The sequence below is a fragment of the Petromyzon marinus genome, chromosome 6 (genome assembly GCF_048934315.1).
Source record: "Petromyzon marinus isolate PM22_M1 ecotype Great Lakes invasive population chromosome 6, UKy_Petmar_22M1.pri1.0, whole genome shotgun sequence".
In the NCBI taxonomy this organism is placed as follows: domain Eukaryota; kingdom Metazoa; phylum Chordata; class Hyperoartia; order Petromyzontiformes; family Petromyzontidae; genus Petromyzon; species Petromyzon marinus.
This window is the reverse complement of record NC_133672.1, coordinates 6,307,361-6,328,546: the sequence shown is the minus strand read 5'-3', so window position 1 is coordinate 6,328,546 and position 21,186 is coordinate 6,307,361. Positions and strand designations below refer to the sequence as shown.

The 21,186-nt window shown below is 43.0% G+C and overlaps 2 protein-coding genes across 6 annotated transcripts in view; one reads left to right on the top strand and one right to left on the bottom strand.

Moving 5' to 3' along the window:
- Positions 1-6,289, top strand: part of LOC116939626 (protein Smaug homolog 1-like) — a 71,505-nt gene extending 65,216 nt beyond the window's left edge. For all 5 annotated transcript variants that reach the window (XM_076063035.1, XM_076063049.1, XM_032948256.2 and 2 more), the window contains exon 15: positions 1,494-6,289. In XM_076063035.1, coding sequence (XP_075919150.1) covers positions 1,494-1,522 — 29 coding nt within the window. In that variant the 3' untranslated portion in view covers positions 1,523-6,289. The remainder of the gene's footprint in view (positions 1-1,493) is intronic.
- A 163-nt stretch (positions 6,290-6,452) lies between these two features.
- GCH1 (GTP cyclohydrolase 1) overlaps positions 6,453-21,186 on the bottom strand; it is a 32,097-nt gene continuing 17,363 nt past the window's right edge. Inside the window, exons 2-6 of the mRNA XM_032948258.2 lie at positions 18,168-18,277; positions 17,167-17,222; positions 16,948-16,979; positions 16,212-16,296; positions 6,453-15,076 (exon numbers count right to left, since the gene is read on the bottom strand). Coding sequence (XP_032804149.1) covers positions 14,950-15,076; positions 16,212-16,296; positions 16,948-16,979; positions 17,167-17,222; positions 18,168-18,277 — 410 coding nt within the window. The 3' untranslated portion in view covers positions 6,453-14,949. The remainder of the gene's footprint in view (positions 15,077-16,211; positions 16,297-16,947; positions 16,980-17,166; positions 17,223-18,167; positions 18,278-21,186) is intronic.

The window sequence follows — 21,186 nt, the reverse complement described above, 5'->3', positions numbered from 1 at the left end:
CAGGGCATTGAAAATGGGTCGTGGATGGGTATTCCAGCATGACAATGACCCAAAACACATGGCCAAGGCAACAAAGGAGTGGCTCAAGAAGAAGCACATTAAGGTCCTGGAGTGGCCTAGCCAGTCTCCAGACCTTAATCCCATAGAAAATATATGGAGGGAGCTGAAGGTGCGAGTTGCCAAACGTCAGCCTCGAAACCTTAATGACTTGGAGAAGATCTGCAAAGAGGAGTGGGACAAAATCCCTCCTGAGATGTGTGCAAACCTGGTTGGCAACTACAATAAACGTCTGACCTCTGTGATTGCCAACAAGGGTTTTTCCACCAAGTACTAAGTCATGTTTTGCAGAGGGGTCAAATACTTATTTCTCTCATTAAAATGCAAATCAATTTATAACATTTTTACATGCGTTTTTCTGGATTTTTTTGTTGTTATTCTGTCCCTCACTGTACAAATAAACCTACCATTAAAATAATAGACTGATCATTTCTTTGTCAGTGGGCAAGCGTACAAAATCAGCAGGGGATCAAATACTTTTTTTTCCCTCGCTGTACATACGTTACTATTTTTTGAGCTTTGGGAGTGCAATATTCCCCCCCCCCTCCCCAATTTTAGTTTCAGCAGATCCTCCAATAAATGCAATTGTACTCTTTGGTTCTATTCGGTAAAGTCACGTAGGTAAAAAAATAAAACAACAAAAATCACGACGTTTCGGCCACAACACAAGTGGCCTTCATCAGGTGAAGGGACCAGACTGTCTAGAGGACAGCGCTGGAGTGAACACAGCCAAGCTCAGACCGTGACCTTTAAGCTGTGTGAGAAGAAACAGAGCGCCTTGACAAAGGAATTGGCATAAAAATTAGCATTTAATTGGTGGACTTAGCATGATGAACGGTGTAGAGGGGGTGAACATGTGCAGGTAGGCAAGGAGGGGAGGGGGGAGTTTACATATTGATGGTGTGAAAAGGGAATTTAAGCAGCTGCGAAAGTTTGGGATACCACTACTTGAAAAAATATACTGTACCATTGAAAATTAGTTTAATGTTTGGTTTGATTCAGAACATCTTTCCAATGGTTGCTTAATTTGAAACCATCCTCTCGGTTAAAATTGTGTCTGTGTTTGTAAATCTGAATTGCCTCGTGAACAAATCTCTGATAAAAACCCGTGGGTTTGCAAAGAACCTTGGTATCGGAGAAAATTATATCGTGATCACCCACGGCAGAAGAATTTGTTCTGCCGTGTTTCAAATCTAGAAATGCAATTGTATTCGGGGATGCGCTATATCCCACCCATGTCATTTGGAGGACACTATTATTTCTTGCCTTCTTGAGATTATACACGAGATCTTGCATTGGTCACTTGCTTTTCCTTTACCAGATAATGCTAAGGGTGTCACTGGATTGGGTATCTTTCAGCCTTCCCTTGTCAGCCGCACCCTTACCATTGTTGTTCTGTCCATCCATTTAACATGCTGACCAATTCTCTGTTGCAGACGGAATGGAAAGGACATCGACGATCTAGATGGAGTGGTGTTGGCTGTCTTCTGTGCCCGGCAGCAGCCTTATTACATCGCTCGACTTCAATAACCTCCCACCACAAACTCGTGGCCTGAATATGGGCTTTTAAACACATTCTTTTGCCTGAGTTTTATATATAGATTTGAAAATTTGCAATGAGCAGTGCCAAAAAAATATATGCAGAAGCATTACTTACCTTTCTTTTGTACACACACCATTTTCTAAAGTTTATACTCTTTGTTGAAGTATAAATGTAACAATATGGTTTACTGGGTTGGTATGAATTCAGAAAATATCATAAAAGGGCCCTACTTGTTGCAAATATTTCACTGTTACCATACATGTTAGTTTAGGTATACGTCTTGATGGAGCTTCTGAGTATTTTTATTGGTTCTGCTGAAAAGTGCCTGGCCAAGGAGCAAAGATGAGCTCCTGACGCCAAAATAAATATTCCCTGGACTTTGCTGTTGCCGTAGTTTAATCTGCTTGGCGTCACGTGCTTGATACGCCACTTAAAGTCTATTTTTCTTACATAAGAAATGAATAGAATTGAAATGCACTAAAGGTTGTTGGCAAGTTGACACCTACAACGAAACAAAATCACCTCCGTGGTCATTGCCTATACCTTTTGGCGCAGTGTCAACTTTTGTAGAGTCACACAGGTGTTGGCAATGAGCTTCGGAGCATTCCGCTGTTGTAGAGGAGATTTAGTGGAGGCTACCATCTGTATGTGCCAGTGTTCACGAGCGATTTTGATCTATGCACACTGATGCTATTGGAAGTAGTTTTGATCTCTACGGATGTGATGTGTGTGTGACTAAGCCGACATTGCGTGTCAATATGCACTCAACGGAGGGAATTGTGCTTAAGAGCAGAAATTCAAATACGATAGCAGCACACTTTCCATTAAGAGAGGTGCTTGTATTGCTATGAGTGGTGGTCTAGCAGTGTTGTATAACAATGACCGTGGGGTTCAGGACCAGCTGTATTGGATAGGCTTACGAGCCAATTGCCTCGTGTAGAGTCGTTTTTGCATCATTTACTGCACAGAACTGATTCCCTAAAGGATAACAACAACGTTGCTGCTAAGGAGTGGCATTCATTCCTAGGGAGGCAATATTATTAAGGATAGTCGTGGTTGGATAGTGGCTGTGAACATCTCTCCCAGTACTCTACAAGGGATCAACCTTGTGGTTTTTCACACCATCCTAAATCGATTGGGTTGCATCGAATCTGGTCTGTTTTCACGTGACTTGGGAGTGATTGTTGTATCTGTATGTCAGACCACAGAACCAACATTGCTGAGATCTGTTATCATTTTGGACTCTCACCCAAGGTTGCATCATATTCTAAAGGATAATGAGTCAATGGTCTTGAGGCATTCACGAATTACTTTACACAAAGAACCACTGTAAAACATTTGAAAGTCACTTGATTGAACTTATTGCAGCTCTGGGAGCTACCATTTGTAAATACAGGATTATACACCAGATGTTGTCTATCGTTTATTGACAACACCTGGATAGAGTTATAACGTTTATAACGTAGATTGTAACGTAGTTATAAACGTTGGTTCTTTACCTTACGTGGGTGGGAGGGAAGCTCGTACATTTTGTAAAAATTCAATCTTGATCACTTGTCATCGTTTGCTCTGAAGCCGCGAGACAAGTTATGCAATCGAATGATAAGACTGCTAACTTGGCAAAATGTGTTATTTCAAGAACCTCCGAGTATGATCCAGAATTGGATGTGGAAATGATATTGCAGTCCCACTTAAAAGCACCACTCAATGCAAATCTGTCGATAAGTTTTATTTTGGATTGAGTTAAAAAAATTGTGCTGCTTTGGATAATGCCTAATTTCCACCATTCTTTTGCTTTGCCGTAATTCTCATAATATAGTTATAGACATCTTTACACTTGAGTGGTCTTACAATGGACACTCAAACCCGGTGTTAAGTGGCACACTTGTTCCCACTCAACAATACATATTCACAAGTTAACAATAGTACCCAAAAATTATATATTTTAAAGAAAAGGTACACGTGAGTGGTAGTTAAACACATGCACAGAAGCTGCATGACTAATTAGAAAGCTATATATCTGACGTTGCCCTGCTTGACTTGTGTAACCTCTGTGAATCCACACAATTTGGGGGTCTTTTCATCTACTCGATTCTACTGCCCTTCACTGATTGGAGCGGTTTTTAAAAAATATATTTATTTGGTTTCGCAGATTGCACCCGAGCGGTGCTGAAGCTGCAAAAGGAGCTTGACCGGGTCTGGCATAAGATGCCCCGTGACTCCTAATTATTATTTTTTACATATATACATTATAAACAACGCGTGTGCTTGCTTGTTTTTTGTTATAATGCAATGCTTTTTTTTTGGTTATTCTTTATTTGCAAGTTTGCTGTACATGGATCTTTGTGGGACAAAATGTCAACACATTGGTCTTGCGTTGTTGATGGAAGTTCTGTTGGGTTTAATGGCAAAACATGTTTAGTTGAATTTGAAAAACAGTTTAGCTCATTGTTGGTAGGTTTAAGTATTCGCGCCTTACTTCTGGACTTGGAAGACTTTTAAGTGGCAGAACTTGGCAAAAGTATGTTATAGACATAGCCCACCAAGTACTTAAGATGGTTTTAGTTACCAAAGCATGACATACACTGTTAAATGGACTTTAAATAGACTTCTAAAACACAGCACTCACAAGAGTTGGCCATTTTGTGCTGAGTCATTGTCAAAATAAAAAATATATAACTTTGTTTTACATTTCTCCTTTCAAAAATTATGTTGTAAACTTGTTAATGACCCTTAACAATTAAATGTAATATTTTGAATTACTATAATGTATAATTTGCCAAACATTTGAATTACATCTGCCATAGTTTTGTTTTCCCTTTCTTTTCCTAGAAGGCAACTAAAGGAACAGTGATGGCAAGCGTTCAACGTGAACATTTAATTTGAGAGGCATTATCTAAAACAAAATGCCCTGGCTTTTGTATCCGTGTAATCAATGTTGTGTTTTTCACGATGTAACCTTGACAGTGACCTTGGAACAATATTGCATTGGCTTAAAAAAAACAAAGAAAATCAATGCAAGGGCATCCATTGCTGTTTATGAAGGGACAGACATGCGTACAAATTGTCTGACGGTAGCGTAAAAAAAGGTCACAATTGTTTTAGCGCTTGGAATGAACATGCACACGATGGTCAAGTAGAACCTACTTGTGTGATTCAAGTGCATTGGCTTCATGGAGATATTTATGTCAACGGTACGAACATCCCATTTAAAATGGAAGTACGCTAGCTCAGTGGCAGATCTGGAGTTGTGCAAGGGGCATGGACACGGAGAGTCGAGGTGATGTTCCCGTGGTCATAATTGAAGCTGCCATTCTGTTCACCATTTAACCAGAACCATGATTAGCACTTCCTAAACTGAGATTATTTTTTTTTATCCCAACCGTGTAAGATGATGGGACGCCTCAAGTTTAGTAACGTTCAAAACCAGCACACTCCAAGTACCAGCTTCCAAAATCTTAAGTCTGCCCCTGTGCTGTTAACTCTGCTGTTTTCACAAACTCTTGATCTACGGTGTATGCCTTGGGCATAGTGTTCATATTTATGTACCTTTTGTTGTGCCATATGAAAAATACTTAAATAATTGCTATATCTTTCAGACACTAAGATTTGTTTTTTTATATATATCGCTGGATAAGCTGCAGGCATGCTGATTTTTTTTTTCTCCAAATGTAACTTTTCGAGATAACAGATTGGTTATAAAACTTCCTGGCGTTGCCTTTGCATTTTCTTCTGATGAGGGAATACGTATAGTGACTCCACTTTCGTATTTGTATTAATCGGAGTTTGCTATACAAATACAAGCGGAAATACACATTGTAAAGTGCGTCTATGTTTGCGTGATTTTTTTTTAGTCTGAGCTGCCAGTGTTGCGTTGGGATTCTCTCGAAGTGCAGCGGCTTGCGCGTACTGGTTTGGACATTTGGACATCTGTGAAAAAAGAGCTTCATAGCTCATCGTATTTCTCCAGGATAAATAAAGATTCTGATTGTCTGGTAATTCCGCTTCGTTCTCCCAGTGGGGGGCAATTGAAACCTATTTATTGGATCCCCCAAACCTCCTTGCCACCTCTATCCTCCAGGAATATAAGTTTGGTGCATCACAGTCGATTGGCAGGTGGGGTAAAGTGTGGGTAATCCCACATCTTCCAAGACGTCTGGCCAGCGTAAAAGATGAGGCCAAATTCCCTCGAGGGGTGTCGTGACGAGCAATGGCAGGGCCGCACCTTGACCTTTCACCTAATGGTGCACTAAGTCTCACAGTTTTTCAGAAATGTTCCTCTTTAGGATTTTCGACCGGGCTTTAATGAACGACTTGTTAGGCAAATTACCGTTTGTAATAATTCCACGCAGGTACACCGCTGGACAGTGGTGGCGCATGCCTGTTGTAATTCAGCCCTGTGGAGGCGATGGTTGGTGAATCCCATAAATGTTGTGAAACTCCCCCCCCCCCCCCCCCCCCCATGAGCGTCGATGTGCGATACCAAGGCTAGCCAAGAAAAGGCAGTGCAGCACGTTGACTCATTGCAATCTCTTGCCATCTGTGTCGGGACAGTGTTGCCTTCTCGCGCATGTTGGTTTTCTCGGAGTGGTCCGGTATCCCATTTGTTTTGAGTGTGAAAACACGTTATTGATTGGGTGAAAATATATTTAAATCAATAAAACCGATGCCGGCCGCTCCTGAAAACCAGTCCTACGGCTGAGTGTTTTTTTATGGATGCATTTCAGCACCAGGAACGTAAGGAATTGGTGTTAAACACTGTCCATGCCAAGTATCTTGGGAACCGCTGCCATAAATGCCCTTGTACATCCAGCTGGTATTCACTCAGAGGTAAGTACACCGAAAAATGTACCACGGTCAAACATTTATTCGCAAAGCTATTAAAGACAGACTTCCGACGACGTACAGCTGTAGAAGTTAAGGCCACTGGCATTTAGCAGTTTCAGACACCAAATCGGGAATTGAAAAATCTGCCCCGCAACATTGTATATTTCCTGACATGAAACAACTTAAAGGGAGCATCGTCACGGTACAAGCGTACAACATGGGACAAGTAAATGTAGTGTACGTGTGTTGAACTTCTTTCGCACCGTACGTAGCCAACCGTGCTCATCGGATGTGCGAGGGAAGACCAACAAACTGAACACAAAAAATGTGCAAAACACAAACGATGTTGAAGCACGTCTGTGACGAGTGCACGGTTGTCAACATCCAGGGGAACACTGCGTCGTACGCCCGGCCTGCCGAGCAACATTGTGGCCACAACATCGGGCCCCCGTCAGCTGTCCGATGAGCACGGTTGGCTACGTACGGTGCGAAAAAAGTTCAACGTACGCATGTGGCTCTTTTTAAGGACCACCGTCTCGAATTCACGTGCACTGCGACTCTTGTAATATTGAGGGTTTTTTTCTTTACCACATTCAAACAACATGCCTCTTGTTGTTTTGGTTGCAGACCCCCTGGGTTTCAGGTGTTGTACCTGGACCGTGGATAATATCCATCTATCAAGCTATTACGTAATGTTGACTATTTGCTTAACTATACGCGATGCTCGGCTCCAAGTTAATATATTTTGATCCATACCTCCCTTACGGCATTGGATTTGTTTTACTTAAAGTGTCGAAGCAAACATGTAGAAATAGTGTAGTTATTCAGATACATCTTTTAGTTACCAGCCACTTGAATCGTGCCAACATATGTGGTAATTGCACAATGCAAATTGCACATACCTTAATTATAAGACCCGAGGACACTGAGTGTTGCAAGAGTTGGAGTCGGCACTAACTGGGTTACAACACCGATCATCCACTGAGGCTCTTCAGTCCAGCTACAGTGAGGGAAAAAAAGTATTTGATCCCCTGCTGATTTTGTACGTTTGTCCACTGACAAAGAAATTATCAGTCTATAATTTTAATGGTAGGTTTATTTGAACAGTGAGAGACAGAATAACAAAAAAATCCAGAAAAACGCATGTCAAAAATGTTATAAATTGATTTGCATTTTAATGAGGGAAATAAGTATTTGACCCCCTCTCAATCAGAAAGATTTCTGGCTCCCAGGTGTCTTTTATACAGGTAACGAGCTGAGATCAGGAGCACACTCTTAAAGGGAGTGCTTTTAATCTCAGCTTGTTACCTGTATAAAAGGCACCTGTCCACAGAAGCAATCAATCAGATTCCAAACTCTCCACCATGGCCAAGACCAAAGAGCTCTCCAAGGATGTCAGGGACAAGATTGTAGACCTACACAAGGCTGGAATGGACTAGAAGACCATTGCCAAGCAGCTTGGTGAGAAGGTGACAACAGTTGGTGCGATTATTCGCAAATGGAAGAAATACAAAAGAACTGTCAATCTCCCTCGGCCTGGGGCTCCATGCAAGGTCTCACCCCGTGGAGTTGCAATGATCATGAGAACGGTGAGGAATCAGCCCAGAACTACACGGGAGGATCTTGTCAATGATATCAAGGCAGCTGGGACCATAGTCACCAAAAAAACAATTGGTAACACACTATGCCGTGAAGGACTGAAATCCTGCAGCGCCCGCAAGGTCCCTCTGCTCAAGAAAGCACATATACATGCCCGTCTGAAGTTTGCCAATGAACATCTGAATGATTCAGAGGACAACTGGGTGAAAGTGTTGTGGTCAGATGAGACCAAAATGGAGCTCTTTGGCATCAACTCAACTCGCCGTGTTTGGAAGAGGAGGAATGCTGCCTATGACCCAAAGAACACCATCCCCACCGTCAAACATGGAGGTGGAAACATGCTTTGGGGGTGTTTTTCTGTTAAGGGGACAGGACAACTTCACCGCTTCAAAGGGACGATGGATGGGGCCATGTACCGTCAAATCTTGGATGAGAACCTCCTTCCCTCAGCCAGGGCATTGAAAATGGGTCGTGGATGGGTATTCCAGCATGACAATGACCCAAAACACACGGCCAAGGCAACAAAAGAGTGGCTCAAGAAGAAGCATATTAAGTTCCTGGAGTGGCCTAGCCAGTCTCCAGACCTTAATACCATAGAAAATCTGTGGAGGGAGCTGAAGGTTCGAGTTGCCAAACGTCAGCCTCGAAACCTTAATGACTTGGAGAAGATCTGCAAAGAGGAGTCGGACAAAATCCCTCCTGAGATGTGTGCAAACCTGGTGGTCAACTACAAGAAACGTCTGACCTCTGTGATTGCCAACAAGGGTTTTGCCACCAAGTACTAAGTCATGTTTTGCGGAGGGGTCAAATATTTATTTCCCTCATTAAAATGCAAATCAATTTATACCATTTTTGACATGCGTTTTTTTGGATTTTTGTTGTTATTCTGTTTCTCACAGTTCAAATAAACCTAACATTAAAATTATCGACTGATAATTTCTTTGTCAGTGGGCAAACGTACACAATCAGCAGGAGATCAAATACTTTTTTTCCCTCACTGTACATTGCTCCGTTGAAGCCTCGGGATGCACACAGTGGTTCAACTGTTACACTCCCATCAAAACAGAACAGCATTTCCCACGATTGGTTCAGGGCTACCAACAGAGACGAGCACCGCCTCGCTCATTCAAGCAGAGAGACGCCGTCACTTTTGAGTTAATTCTGTGACCGTTTTGTTTCTTCGTACACGTGGACGGTGTCGTAGGTTAGAATATTTCCCCCTGGCCGCGTTGTGAATGTGCTTGAAAGACACTGGTGCTCGCCTGCAGGACTTTCATTCGTTGCGCAACAATTCCATCACCGACCCATCCGCTGACACATGTGCTCGTATATCTGTACGGCAATAACTTCAGTTGAGCTTTTCCCCTCTCACATCGTGTAAGACGTGAGCAAATCACGAGAGTGTTTCTTCTAATGTTTCTACGCCTGGCAGAGGAAGCTGGTAATGGTCGAACTTGTCCTCGGCACGTTAAAGCATGAACTCCAGTTAACGTTGACGAAAAGCATGTGATCATAACAGCACCGACTGTATTCAAGACCAGAAGGCTCTGTTGTCCCGTCATAATTGAGAGGCCTTTGCCGTGAGTCCTCTGCACAAACCTTTGCTGTGATCACTTCCTCGCGTTACGAATGAGGGCTGACGCCAAATTGAGAGGGGACAAGTGGCTGGGGTGACCTGTGGGACCCAATGCACTCTTCTTATGTCTGGAGTTAAATAGCTGACTGCTGAAAGTATGGGTTTATATCCCAGTTTCTCATGATAACCAACTTGTATGGATGCTGAACTTATTTCGCACCGTACTTTGTTGTCAACCTTGCTAATCGGAGCTTACACGATTTTGAAGGTTATATCAGAAAAAAAGTGTACTTTTGCAACTAATTCGTCCAAAGCAAGCTCAAATAATAAATGTGGACAGTATCATTTGTGCAACTGAAGCAAGTGCAGTTCTGATGGTTCTGCAGGATGTATTCTAAATTAAAAACAAGTGATAACCCATTGTGTTATATCTGGGTTATCCCATAACTGAGCAAGCGGCTTGCTTTACTGCCATGAGCTATTCTGCACAGGATGCATGTTTCACTTTGTGCTGCAGGAACTTTCTTTGGTCATCATATGTTGCGCGGAATTTTGAAACCGGGTTGCATTGAAAACGCGCACATCACAAGTTCAAGTCTGTTGATGCAAAGCAATTGGATATCGAGACCTCGGCAGGAACCTCGCTTGTCGTGTAATATAAATTACCTGTAGCAATACATTTAAAAACAATGTTAAACACCCATTTATGTACGTTTGCCTTAAATAAGTCAAATGCAAGGCAAAACTTGCTCTTTAAAATGTAAACCACCTTACATACAGTATAATAGACATATATAGACATATTTAATATACACATGTAAAAATGCTTGGAAATTAAAACTTATACAATTACAACACCGAATATATATTTCCATACAAATTAAAATACTTGCGTTTTGGAAAACAATCCACTGAATTGTTATGTTTCACAATTCTACACTGTTATCCTATGTAGATTTAATAACACACACACACAGAGATGTACAAAAGATTTACGAAAAACCACAAGTTCCAAAAAACTGCATTGTGATCATTTTTTTCGTGGACCAACTGAATAAATTGAGTGTGAGACTGGTTGTCCCATGTTTTCTCTCAATGTATCAAGTTGGTGACCTAGGACCAAAAAATGCCACCATACAGTTCTTCTGAACTAGTGGTTTAGAAAAAAGGTAGAGTTTGTTTTATATATCTGCAGTTCACATATATGTGTGTTGAAAAATCTATTTGTTTGCCATCCTGCACCCGTGCTTTTGTTGTGATCGGTTTCTCATTGTCGATTTGAATTCACGATTTCCCAATACAAATGTCAGTTACATTTCCATCTTGGCTTCCATTTATACCCTAAACCCCAAAATGTACTCCTCCCATTTCACTCTGGCACATCACACACGAGGAAGTATTATACGCAGCACCATTAAATCTCACAAAACATGGACAACCCCAAGTGTGAGCGCTACATTTTACACGAAGGATTGTGGTTGAAATTTATTTTCTTAAAATCAGGTGAGACCTCAAGACACGAGCAACGTATCATTTGCAAGAGTGACTTTGGGACAAGAAAGTGATGCAAATAGGAGGGCCGACGATTGCTGTGCATAGATCCCATTTGAGTAATTTCATAAAATGGAAAAAAATTTTTGTTAACAAATGGTTGGGCAACTTAGGCAGAAAGCCTTGAATCAATCGAAACCGCTAAACTACAGATACAATACGGGAGGCACAAAGGGAGCATATGGCATTTCCATGAGCATGGTCATGAGCTGGTGAGAGTAATGTCTCTTCTGTGGGCTCTACAATTGTTGTTTGCAGCAGTGTTCGTGATGTGTACGTATAGTATGTACAAAATATGCAATGTGTATAAAAATATCAATATAAACTCATCAGTAAAATATGATGTACATACATAAACAACTGCATTTGTAAACGTACATGCATGGTGTGTGCAGTTATGCAGTGGTGCGTGTATGTTTATATGCGCGCACCACTGCATAACAGCGGTTGCCCCAACAATTTTAGACTAATCCTCGCCATGGGAATGTGGAGTTTTAGCCACAGGCTTATGGCCGCTAACGGAGATGAGCAACCGCGCTATTATTCACTTGAGGGAGACCCCTCTGCCCAGTTTTCCGCGAGCCATGAAGACTCGAATTCTAACCTCCGCGTTTCCCAGCACGAGTTGGGTGTTCGGGTGACGTACCCTGGGCGTGCAAGGAGGAATACAGTACCACAAGGTACAGACGAATATCGTCTCTCCTATATCGTCTCTCCTATATCGTCTCTCCTATATCGTCTCTCCTATATCGTCTCTCCTATATCGTCTCTCCTATATCGTCTCTCCTATATCGTCTCTCCTATATCGTCTCTCCTATATCGTCTCTCCTATATCGTGTGTCCTATCTGCATGGGAATATTTCCCCCCCCCCCCCCGCATGCGTTTTTTTTCCTCCGGGTTCTCCAGCTTCCTGCCATACGTACACACGCTTGCAAAATTGGCTGAAAACATCTTTGAAATGTAAAAAAAAACAAATGCAGGACCCTCCTGAAAAATATTAAATGGACTCGGTGTGGGTTTCCTGGATCAATCAGTAATTTTTATTCCTAATTCTCGCTGCAGCCTCAATTTTCCTGGCCGCTTTCTTTTCACGGAAGGGGCTGAATTCCCTCCAGAATTCAGGTGGAGAGGAAATACGTTGTATGAGGTGGGAACATTTAATTTCATTTTACACTTCATTTAAAAGTTACATTTAAATTTTGCCGCAATGCGTTTTGACCTGTTACTCTTAGGTGTACTCAAGTAAAATCTCACCCAGCGGTATTTCTGGGAATGACCCAACTTACAAGATAACTTGAGTAATATTGCCAAGTCAGGCCAGCTTGCTTTAATCTGTCACGTGGAAACGGAGGTATTTGACTGTGATGCACAAATATATTGAGATATCTCTGCGTGAACAAGGGAACATCTTTTTCCGCAGCGATTTTATTTTAATCGTAGCTCAGAAACCTGTGCTTGACACATTGGGACCCATCCCCAGTTTCCCATAGACATTAGTAGTTGCTTTCAATGGTAGAAGAGATACCAGGCTGACATTCAAGTAGCATCCCATTGCCTATCGCATCACACTCAAATGATGTCACCCAGACAATGATATGTTGCATCTTCACTGAAGTCTGCTGCCTGTGTAATCTCTCAGGTTCTGTAAATTACGTAATATAATCAGTACTGCAAAATAAAATTCCTCTTCTCTGCAGCCATCTCATAAGCCGTCACCATAAAGCAAAAGAAAGTTAATTCACATATATGCTTTTCCCACAACCTGAAAACGTGCGGTAAATAACAATTAATACTTAAAACAATGTGTTACGACAACAGATAATGAGAAGACCTTACAATTGTAATTGTAAAAATTATTAATTTTGTGAGTGAATAGGAGGGGTTGAGTCCATCATATCACACTCGGTGATGTCTCCCAGACAATGATTGTATCCTAATGATACCCATGATGTTGTGGATACGTGATCGTCAATAAAACATACTTTTATTGTAAACAGCATGAAAACTCGAATAATACACAAAGGTGTCCTCCATACAATCACAGAGGACTTTTGTGTATTTTCATTTTACGTACCGTAAGTATAACCCTGATATTAAAACAGCCGTTAAGTTCAGCAGCATGTACATCGTACAATATCTTATAAACTGCGTCAACTTTGGTCACTGACACTCTTGAGCTTTCATAATAAGACTTGGGATTTATTCCCAACATGTCAGCATTAACCCGCAGTGAAGAACGCCGATAGCTCCATTGATGACTGGCTGGGTTTTATAATAAAAGTATAATAAAAGGTCGCGCTTGGATAAGAAAGAACTTGCCAAACACCACCCATCTACTCCACCCATTTATAAACCAGTGGCGAGTATTGACCTAAAAAGGTTTTCACAATTAAATGCACAAAAGCGATCATAAAAATGGGTATGAATTCTGGGCGGCAGCAGCAGCAGCTAGTGTTTCTGGTTGCGAATAATTTTGTAGCCAATGCAGCAAGGCAAGGAGGAATGGATAAACGCTGCCCCACTGTCTGTGTTCATGACACAATTTATATTTGGACTCTGTTGCCATCCACTCATTGTGTCGCCACGTACGTTACTTAACGCGTGTTGTCAAACCTTTGGTTTGAATTCATGGGAAGAAAATGGCTTCCAGTAACGTTATTTCTTAGCGACAAACCAGTGAGTGATCAAAGATGCATTAAGCTCTGAGCACCAAACAAATGTTAGCTTTGTTTAAAAATACAGTTTAGACCATACACATTAAATGATGTATGAATATATATTTTTTATAAGTTTTCTTTTTGTTCCAAATGCACTTAATCTCAGGATATGATTCAATTGTATTTGGAGTAAAGTAAGCGTCCAGAACATATTAAATGTGTTTTAGTGGATATCTGTACATTTTGGATTTAAATGCTTGTGGGATCACATTCTCTCCACCTGAGTTTTCTTGTCTCGGATATTATCACAACATTACAACCCATTTGACTGACATTTGACTACATTGCAAATATGGCTGAGGCTCTGCTCATTTATATTTATTTATTCCATTTCCAATTCGGGGCCGTCCATAAATGACGTCACGCGATTTTGGACGATGTTTGACCCCCCCCCTTCGTCACACGGCGTCACAAAAAGTCAGACCCCCCCTCAAATATGACGTCACAAAGCTCTGCCCCCCCCCCCCCCAAATAAAAATAAAACATGCTTCAAATCGCTTTAAACTATTGTCATTGTAGTGCGTATTTAATGTGGCGCTGCACTCTGATGTTGTAGGAGAAACATTTCTTTAAAAGTGTATTTAATTAAGTAGAACGTGATGTTACATTTCTCAAACCCCCTCGTCACACATCGTCACAAATGTCTGACCCCCCCACCCCCCAGGTGTGTGACGTCATTTATGGACGGCCCCTTATAGCTACCTTTGTGAATCTCCAGAGGCTTGATTCATGGGTTGGTAAAAACAACTCACCACACCCCCCCCCCCACCCATCCCTCTTGTTCTAGCAACCTACAAGAATTTCAGATTTTGTTTCCATAAATTACAACTTTGTCCTCAGTCCTCAACCAAGCATGCTACATTCTATCACCACACGACAACCTTACAGGTGTATATGTAACGGCACAAGCTTGTGCAGTGGCAGCGGCTAGTCAGGACGGGGTTGAATGTTGAAGGCTCTCAAGGGGGTCTGGGAAGGAAGCGTTGTTGTTGCTGTTGTTGTTATCACCGGTGGTCACGTGCTCCGCAATGTTGCGGTCCGCAGGCCAGCGGCATGCCCGCGAACTCGCTTTGCTCACTCAGTGTCGGATGAGCGACAGGAACTCTTCTCGGGTCTTGGGATCCTCCCGGAAGACACCCAACATGGTGCTCGTCAGCGTTTTGCTGTTCATCTTCTGCACGCCACGCATCAGCATGCACATGTGGCTGCTCGTAGGCAAGCAGCAGGACCCAGAGCGGGAGAGAGAGAGGGAGAGGGAGGGGGTTAGTCGACACTCTGACCTGCTGCATTTCAAAAAAATTTTTTTATGTATTTACAGTCCTAATCACGAATTGTGGAATATCTTGCCACTGGCTTAGAGATGACAACACAGATAGGTACAGCCCCTAACCAAGAGGGAGACGAGGTTAATTGTTTTTGTCTTTTTTACTTCGACGACACAATTGAGTTTTAGTGTGCAATTAACAATTTGGTAGAGCACGTTTAGTTTGCATGTTTCGCCACACGTACACGTGTGGTTAATGCAGACTTGATTCCTTGAAAATGGCATCTATATTTTGCTTTTGAATATCTTAACACCAAATCTAGATTTGAATCTAGTGACTGCAGGGATCCATACTCTTTGGTTCTTTCGGTAAAGTCACGTAGGTAGAAAAAAAAAATCTTAACACCCGTTTTATTGCCAGAAAGGGTAAAACCTATCCTTAATTTTCATCATTTTGGATACTGGCAAAAAAGGTCCCATAGATAGAAACCACTAGTTTGCTTTTTTGTGCCAGAAACGCAACAAAGATACAAGAACTGGGAGAGTGATGACGCACTGCTCTTAAATGTAACGTAAAGACCATGAGTCATCTCGTGCGAATCTGATCGAACTTCAACTTTTTAAATAAAATAACTTGATACAGACAGACAAGACTTCCCATTACGGTAAACCATGCTGTTTACGGGTCACCGATTGCCTGCTTTCTCACAAAAAAAAAGCCCCTAAACCTCTTTTCTAAAAAAATTCAGAACGCATCAATTGTGCAAGAGAGTTATGTGCAAACTGAACAAAAATCCCGGCCTCGTGCTTGGGCAAAGGTCCGGCAGAGCTACTCGAGTAGTGGAGAGGATGTAGGTGGGGCCCATGAGCAGCTGACGGGGACAATGCCAAACACGCGAATGCGGAGGTTGCGCTTTAATGTCCGTGTGGCTACGTGAAAGTAGGCAGGCCTCAATGGGAGGGCAGGGCTGCCGGCTGATCATGTGTCCCGCTTTGAGCCTCCCAGTAATTGGGTAGCTTTAGCCGGTCTTGAGTGACCATTGTATGCCACGAACACCGTTTGTCGTGCAACTCACGTGGCTTCGATGACCACACCGACACCTGCAGGCTGCAGTGCCTCCGTCACGGCCACAGCAATTTGCTTGGTCAGCCGCTCTTGTACTGGTGGCGGTGGCAAAGAAGAGAAGTCAGAAAACCACGCAGGTCTTGGAGAGGGGGGGGGGGGGGTGGGGGGTCACCATTTGTGATGGACCACGTGGAGAGGGAGTCGGGAACATAGCGGTAGACACCGCCACTCAAAACCGACCTCCTCTATTTGATGGCCCCGAATGGCTCCCAGCTGTGTTTGTGTACTCATGCCATAGAGTGCCCATTTATCAGTTGTATATACAATTAGTATGGTGTATAACCCTTTGTCAATCCGCTGATGGATGAAGACCACACTTCACCATGCTGGTCAGCGCAATTTGGGTTCTGATATTATATACAATGCATGTGTATATATATATACATGTGTGTAATTTATTATTTACAATTCTATTCTCTATCAGCTGCTGGATGAAGACAGCTCAATGTCGATCGATGCCTGTGGTCTCATGCAGCTGAAACTCATAGATTTATCGTGCGTGTTCCGATTTCATCATTCCACTCCCATTGGCTGTTCTTTCATTACTAGTTTTCAGTTTGTCTAGCTAGTCGTTACTGGTTATGATGAATTGTTAATATGACAGCTTATTTTCTTCTCAATATTAACAACGATCGTGATGATGGATACGCTGAGTTGTGCAATCTGCCGCGTTGTTTAGTTCTTACCTTGGAGCCTCCTGCTGAACATTTCAACGATCCTGAAAAAAAAAATAGACGAGCTTATAAATACCCAGTCACCCTAATGTAACCTAAGCCGTGGTCGTGCTTTTTTTTGCAAACAAAAGGACTGTCCGTTTTGTTGTTCTTTACCAGCAACGAGGTGTGCTTTTAGCTTGTGTGTGCACTAGCAGATCACAGTGACCCGCAGTTTCCACCACTGCTCACCTGGCCAGCTTGCTAAGTCCCACCACCTTTTTGTTGGGCAGGTATCCAATGTGCACCTGTACACGCCCAAGACAAAGATTCCCATTCATCGCGTCAACAGACTGTTGGGGCGAGTGCTGTTGGCGAGCACCTATGAAGGCCGGCACGGAGCGCGAGGCGGTGGTTGGTCAGCACCACGCCCGGCCGCCTTTGTCTCCCCAGTGCTGATGTTTGCTGCACACCGCACCAGGTACCCATTTGAGGCTGGGTCGACATAGGGGAGACCCAGCACGGGTTCAGGTAGTCATCACTGGTGTTGCACATTAGCACCCACACATGTTACTGGAAGGCACTAAACAAGTACAGTTAGACGACCAATAATAGGGGTAAAAGGTCAAAGTATAGTTAAACAAGTAGTCTTTCTCGACCAATATGCATAACGGAGTTTTTTTGGGTTAGATCGCGTAAATATAAACGTGCCATTAAACCCACCACCACCCGACACAGTCAATTAGTAAGGTTTGTCACTTAAACAAAACATACCCACGATATTGGCTCTCCAACACACTGGTGTGCTGAAAGAGCAACGAATTGGCATGTTTTATTTAGGTGATAAACCTTACTAATTGGCTATCTCGGGTGGTGGCAGGTTTAACGACACGTTTATATTTATCCGATCTAACCCAAAATAAAACCCTCTGTATTATATCAAAGTATACATCAACTCAAATGAGCATTCATCTCTCTTGGCAGCCTTGAATTAAAAGTACAAACTCCGTATTTCTATGTCAGCAAGCAGGCTCTTGAGAGGGAAATTATGCTGAACGTTCTACAAAGTGATACATATTTTATCGACCCCCGAAGACACGATGCGCCAAGTCATTCCGTAAATGGGATCTGACCTAAGCTTTGTGAGTCGATAATTTCGAACGCCTGCATTTCCATATAAAATAAAATCCCGAAGAGGTTGGAAAGTGGTGAATGCGTAAAACCGAGCCAGTGCCAAGCAGCGCAGAGCATACCTTGCCAACAAAGGGCACCATATGATGCTCACACATGGAGAACATGTCAATGTCCTTGACGATCACCATCTCGTCGTGGTCCTCATTGAAGATCGCGTCGTTCAGGATGTCTGCGAGCGGGGAGGAAAACCAAAGACAATTAAGCCTCTTGGATGATCGGCACAAGTGTGCGTCTAGTTTGCGAGTGCCAATTGTGACCAGAGCTATACCCAGCTGTGATCATCCCGCCCTCTTCCGCCCGACTCCTCACCCCCCCCCTCCTCACCACCCGCCCCCCCCCCCCCCCCGGACTGCAAATCTTAAACCTTGCACTCAGAACAGGATGCGAAACCGAAATCACAGCCCTATCGGTCGGCTACGTATGGTGCGAAAGAAGTTTAACTGGCAGTGTTTAAAGGGCGCCTAGGCGTGCATCATTCACAACTGCACAGCAACGTGGTACTTTATTATCAATGCCAAAATCAAATCAGCACCCCGACGGGAAGGCTCGGGACAAGTGGCAGTTGCTACCACGTGCCACTGATGCTGCGCGTCATGGCCCGCTAAGTGAACCCGCGTGACTTTGAAGTAGTTCAGCCTTATAGGCCAAAAGGGCTAATTGCCAAAGACAATAAATGAAAGGCACCAGCCAGATTGTAGCAAACTTATCCACCAGCGGCGAATGACTTTACCGCGCCACTTTTATTTTTTATGAGGGTCACCCTGGCAAATACCTTTTGAGGCATACCTCTCGAAGCTTAAACCTGGTGGCCAACTTTAAAAACACTCTGAACGCCTAGGCAGCAGGGCTGTTGATGTTTGTACAGCTTATCTCTGACATCTACAGTATAATCGCGGCCCCCCTTATCCGCACACCCCCCAGCAGCACCAGCTCTGAAAAACCAAACTGCACCCTCCCCCCTCGCAAACGTCATCGACCCTTGCATATTAAAGCCCCTTTTCATTTTCAAACTCAATCTAAACTTCTCGCTTACTCTGTATTTTTGTGATTGCTCATGAGATACAATATTCGAAGAGGAGTCGAACGAGGAGACGCGCTTTCATCGAAGTTATTAACAGCGTCGGCGTTAGAAGATGTGTACTGACAGTTGGATTGGATAAAATAGGCATGAATATAAAAGGATAAAATATTAATTATCTCAGATTTTACCGATCATGTGGTCGTTATAACAGCTAATGGAAATGAACTACAGGGCATCAGAGATTTTTTTTTAAGCCTGCCAATTGGCGTTGAAGATAAATATGAGCAAAAACAAAAGTCTTGTACAGAGTTTGCTAGAGAATTGAAGATGCACGTTGGACAATATAAACACACCTCGGAATATGTATACCTAGGGCAGGCAAATAAAGACTACCGGACTTAAAAATCATGAAATAACCAGGTCGATGAGAGTAAGTTTGGTTACTTTTTTGAAAACTGGACAGAATCATGAAAAGTATCATCCTCATCTTGACTAACAATAAAAGTGAGCTGAGACAAGACACGTCACGAGAAGGGATACTGGCTGTAGTCCACCCACTGCAGAGAGGGAGATTGACATCAGCTGATGTGCAGATGCTGCATGGAATGTTGCATCGCAAGACCTTGAGGGATTGTGATTATTGCCGTTATCCAGCAGATGATTGACAATGGCTGACAATGACGATGGCGGTGACTCACATCCACCCGACTTCATCTGCACTCCAGTTCTATCCTGGGGCATTAATGCCAGAGTCCTATATTTATCCTTTTCAACTTTTGTGTGCGCGCTGGTGTACTGGCGCGTAATAGACTAAGCGGGGGATTTGTCGCGATGCAATATCGCAATCGTCATCGACCGTAATCGTTATCGTCAGAGATTATATCAGCGCAGCCCTGCCGGCGTTAGCGAGTGAGTGACGCACGCGCTCACGGGTCCACGGATGTGGGATCCATGGAGACGCCGGTGAGTGACTGCCCTGGGGGTGGTTGCTCATTCACCGAGGGAGCAGCTGCTCCACTTGCAACAAACCACGCGCACGTTTCCTTGCCCAAATACCAAAATGTATTTTGTTTTTTGCTTTCCACTTGCCGATGCAGTAGGTGTTGGTCCGGGGCTCGGTCGTGACTGATGTTGGTGATGATGGTGACGGATTTTGATTCGGTCGTGATGTTCCACACGAAGATGAAGGGGAAATAAGTGGGAATGTGAAATGAGATGACAATATCATAATTATGGATAAACCTGAAGATTGGGAGTCGTGGCCCAGTGGTTAGCACCCTGCACCATCAACATGGTCACCTAAGTTTGATTCCCAGCCACCGTTAATATTGGAGTGGATGAACCTCTGCACCCCAAAAATATGAAACATTAAAGGAAATGTGCTGAAATAATGGGAAATGCTAATGTCGTCGCAATTTATGCTGAATAAATCAAAATCCATGTTGAATAAGGCAACCCATGAATAGGCATGGGTCAGAGGCTCTCTTATCTCTTTAATTGTATATCTTGTTCATTTTAAAAATGTATAACATGGTAACAAAAAAATGGGCCTATGACCAAATCACCCAGTGTGTGGCCGATCTCGTTAGATCTCGGAAGTGATCAGGCTTGATTCTGGGTAACATCTAGATGGGTGTCCACCATGCACAAAAGCAGGCGTCTGTGGAGATCATAAATCAGAACATGGATTTATACTGGAAGAGTCCGATGAGCTATAAAGCTCTTTTTCACAGATGTCCAGTAAGATGCGTCGGAGCTACATTGTAAGCGCAGCAAAATCCATTGTACTTCGCCATGCTCCCTGTCATCACCAACCCGCACTGACCAGTACGGTGAAGATGCTCACCCCGAGCCATCATTACTATGATAGTGCATTGTCTTTGAGCTGCGCGCCTTTTGGCGTCCTCTGGTCGGACACCGTTTGAGACGAGGCTCAAAAGAAAGCTATCTCTGGTGTGGACCAATCAGTTTCAAGGACAATGCATATATTTTCTTTGGTTCTTTCGGTAAAGTCACGTAGAATGAGAATAAAATATTAAATTGATAAAATAAAATAA